The sequence below is a fragment of the Octopus bimaculoides genome, chromosome 9 (genome assembly GCF_001194135.2).
Source record: "Octopus bimaculoides isolate UCB-OBI-ISO-001 chromosome 9, ASM119413v2, whole genome shotgun sequence".
Classification (NCBI taxonomy): domain Eukaryota; kingdom Metazoa; phylum Mollusca; class Cephalopoda; order Octopoda; family Octopodidae; genus Octopus; species Octopus bimaculoides.
In genome coordinates this window covers 14634624-14638541 of record NC_068989.1, presented here as the reverse complement: position 1 = coordinate 14638541, position 3918 = coordinate 14634624, and the positions used below count along the sequence as shown (strand labels likewise).

The 3918-nt window shown below is 38.0% G+C and overlaps 1 protein-coding gene and 1 long non-coding RNA gene across 21 annotated transcripts in view; one reads left to right on the top strand and one right to left on the bottom strand.

Annotated features, from left to right (window-relative positions):
• LOC106874615 (neogenin) overlaps window positions 1-3918 on the bottom strand; it is a 305112-nt gene that overhangs the window by 98494 nt on the left and 202700 nt on the right. For all 20 annotated transcript variants that reach the window (XR_008264864.1, XR_008264863.1, XR_008264865.1 and 17 more), the window contains one exon: window positions 1861-2003. Coding sequence is in view for 14 of the 20 variants with exons in the window: in XM_052970426.1 (XP_052826386.1) it covers window positions 1861-2003 (143 nt within the window). In the remaining 6 variants the exon portion in view is untranslated. The remainder of the gene's footprint in view (window positions 1-1860; window positions 2004-3918) is intronic.
• The window catches only part of LOC128248697 (uncharacterized), a 118654-nt gene that overhangs the window by 101779 nt on the left and 12957 nt on the right, over window positions 1-3918 (top strand). The window lies entirely within an intron of this gene.

Sequence of the window (3918 nt, the reverse complement as noted above, 5' to 3'; positions counted from 1 at the left end):
GGGAGCGGGGGGGTGTTCTACATTGCCACTCAGCCTACCAAGTGACAACTAATCTTGCCAGCTCACAGGCCGTAGCCAAATCTCCATGTCGTACTCTCCTGCTACTGTCATTTGAAAGGCTGTATATTTGAGATGATGAGGTCAAGTCTAACAGTTGAGGTCATGTCAAATGTGTGTGTGTGTGTGATGGGGCTGAGAGGGCTACAAAAGAAACTTGCCCAATTCTGATATTCTAAATCAAAACAAATTTCAGTCAGTTTACATTCCAGACCAAAGATTATTCTGGCTGGAATGTTGGCTTTGCATATCAAATCTGCTTTTTATTTTTTTGTTTGTTAGCAACAACAAAGAGCAGTGGCCGACCATTTGTTAATCTGGGATAATCTGCTGCTCGTATTTGGATTAACTACTAAGGATTATGGAAAGTAATTGTGTGTGTGTGTGTGTATCGTAACAGTTTGTGAAGTTCAACTGATGTTTTCTCCTAAACTGATAACATGGGATTATTTCACACCAGTCTAGTCTATTGTTGTACATCGAAAGCTTTAAGATGAGATTTCAACTTTGAATTAAAGTTAATCCACAGTCTTAAGATTATTGTTAAATTTTCTGGTAGAGAAAGATATATATATTTGTAAACATATTGTTTACATTAAATATTAAGGGATTTGACAGCATTCCTTAATATCAATGTCCAAATCATACCAGCATGGCATACGGAAATTAAATGGTGCTGATGAGTAACAATAAAGTATAAAAATGGTGAATGGATCTCTAGAAGTTTTGATGAGCATTCTAGGTGTGTGTACTTAACCATTTTGATACCAACCTACCAAAAACTGTCCTTGGTTCTGTGATACAAATTTCTTGTTTTAAAGTAACCTAGACGTAGGAGTGGCTGTGTGGTAAGTAACTTGCTTACCAACCACATGGTTCCGGGTTCAGTCCCACTGCGTGGCACCTTGGGCAAATGTCTTCTACTATAGCCTCGAGCCGACCAAAACCTTGTGAATGGATTTGGTAGATGGAAACTGAAAGAAGCCCGTCATTAATATGTATATGTATGTATGTGTGTGTGTGTTTGTCCCTCCAACATCGCTTGACAACCGATGCTGGTGTGTTTACGTCCCTGTAACTTAGCGGGGACGTCATGGGGCTGCACCTATGCTAGGGTACTGCAACACTGAAGGTTTAATTAATCAAATGGACCCCAGTACTGACTTAAGTCTGGTACTCTATTGATCTCTTTTGAAGAATTGCTAAGCTACAGGGATGTTAACAAACCAACACTTGTCAAGTGGTAGGGGCAACAGACACTACAGTTTCCACCACAAGGCTTTGGCTGGCTTGGGGCTATAGTAGAAAACACTTGACCAAGGTGCCATTCAGTGGGACTGAACTTGAAAGCACTTGATTACAAAGCGAGTTTCTTAACCACATGGCCATGCCTGAGCCTGTCTAGACATTTTTTTTTTATTGTTTGGTACTCTAATAAAGTTCAGAGGTTTTTAATACTGATTTCAAATTTTGGCACAAGATCAGCAATTTTGGCGGGGGAGGGAATAAGTCACCTGGTACTTATTTTATTGACCCCAAAAGGGTGAAAGGCAAAGGTGACCTCAGCAGAATTTGAACTCTGGACATAAAGACAGATGAAATGCTTCTAAGCGTTTCGTCCAGAATGCTACGAATTCTGCCAGCTCGCCCCCTAGTAAGAGAGTTTTAATATTAGAATTATAAATAGTAAAACTCTAATTCATTTTTGTTTGATATCTTGTAAAAATCATTCCAGTCTTTGGATCCCTGCAGGAAAAGTTAGTACTCATGGTTCCAGGGGTTTAAGGGTTGGTTGGTACTTACCTTCTTCTTCAGATTCAACTTCAATAACAACGGCCTTTCCAGGGCCATGAGAGTTGTATGCTTGAACTCGGAACTCATAAACTGTATTCGGCTTTAGGTGTTGGATCGTTGCTTCCAAACTGGTTGTATTCATAACTCGTTCCCTAAAAGAAAAGAAGTGAAACAAAATGCATGAGAAATATCATTCTCTGAAGAATAAAATTTATAAATTGAAAATTTGAATAATCCATTTTTTTTTTTCATTTTCATATTTTATAATCCTTTAGCATTTAAACCAGCCAAATCTGGTCAAAATATTCTTCCTGTTTTATTTTCATACATAGCCAGATCTGGCCTTTTATATTTACCATACACTGTCATTCTAAACATAAAGAACCACACTATCAGATATGAGATAATGCAGGATTCATGAATAATGGGAACAAATAGAGAAACTATATTTGATTGAGTAATTTAAATGCTAAAGGCATAAATATTATTTTTACAGCAATTTGTTCTTTTTCGGGGTTCACAGTGTCTGTTTTTGTATGAAGACACTTACATGAAATCATAGAAATGGTACTTCATAAATATGACGCCATTGTATCCACAGTCTCTGTAATGCAATATGGTGTTACCTAATTTGTATCTGGATTAGAGTTACATAAATAGACCGATGCATCTTCCCTTAGGCAATGATGCAAAGTTTCCGACAGGGTTTCACATCAACACTCCAGCTATGGTAAATCCCTACGCTAAACTAAAACCAGGTTTTTGTCCTCATCCTGAAGACCAAGAATCGTTTTGCTTGAATTGAGTTACTACTGCTTTTGCTTCTACGACTATGTTTTTTCCCCTCCGTGTGTTTTTTTTTTTTAATAATTTTAGTCATATTGACCATGCTGGAGCACTGCCTTCAGCAGGTGTAGCCAATTATTATGGACTGCCCACCATTGAAACTACCATGGTATGACACCACTGCCATTGGTTGGGACACAGCCTATGTATGCCCCAAACGTGCCTCCCTTGTCAGCTCGCATTTGCGGAATTGGCCTCAAGCACCAGACCATACAGAGCCCCCAAATTCCATTTCTGAGACCAGATCAAGGTCATTTTCCTCCGCTGCTTCATTGATCCAAATACCTGGGAGACAATTGCCAAAGACCATCCAAAGTGGCAGCATGTAATCGTCGAGGGAACAGACCTGATGGAAAATAACAGATGTCAAGCGGTAGAGATCAGATGACAAAGACGCAAAGAGCGACTCCGACCGGTCCTTCATCAACTCTCCCAGCGATAAATGTGCCCGAATTTTCTATCCCATTCTTGGCCTGAACAACCACCTCAGGAACTGGAAATCTTTGTACTCATTAAGATAAAGAAGCTCAATCACTCGGTCAGGAGTTAATGCTGTGGCCACTGCTGAGTACTTATTTTATTTTTTCTGTTTGAATGTATCAATGATTTTGAAGTTTTGGCCGGCTAGTTTCCATCAGACAGTCTGATGAAAGTGAGCAGATTGAAACTTCAAAATCACTGTCACCACCCCTCTTGTAAAAATGTAGATATGTATTCTGCAAATTGTATTGTGTAATCTTTCAGTTTAATGCAAAACTATTTTTTATCATAATTTAGCATAAAAACAAAGATTAATATATAGTTTTGCTTTTAGAAGCGTTGAGATGTCTTAGAAAGTTAAAGAAGTGATTCTAAATTCTCAAATGCAGGATAATGTTAATAATATAGCCTGAACAGGATAAGCTACCCCTATTTTGCAGAAAAAAGTGTTGGCGGCTGGCTAAAAGTTGTAATAATGAAGTCAAACCAAATAGCGATATTTTGAAATAATTTAATATGCATGTTTCAGGTCTGTATAATATATAACAGGAAATACATCCATTATGTAAAACCTTCTTCAGTTAAAATATTTCAAAATACGACTTGGTGTCAGTACAAACTAGTCAGTCCAGACTCCACTTATGTGGATACTCCAATGACAATCTGGAGTAGTCTGTTATATTTAACTTGAGTCAAAAATTCTGGTACTGTGCACTGCTTCTTAGTATAACACTATATATA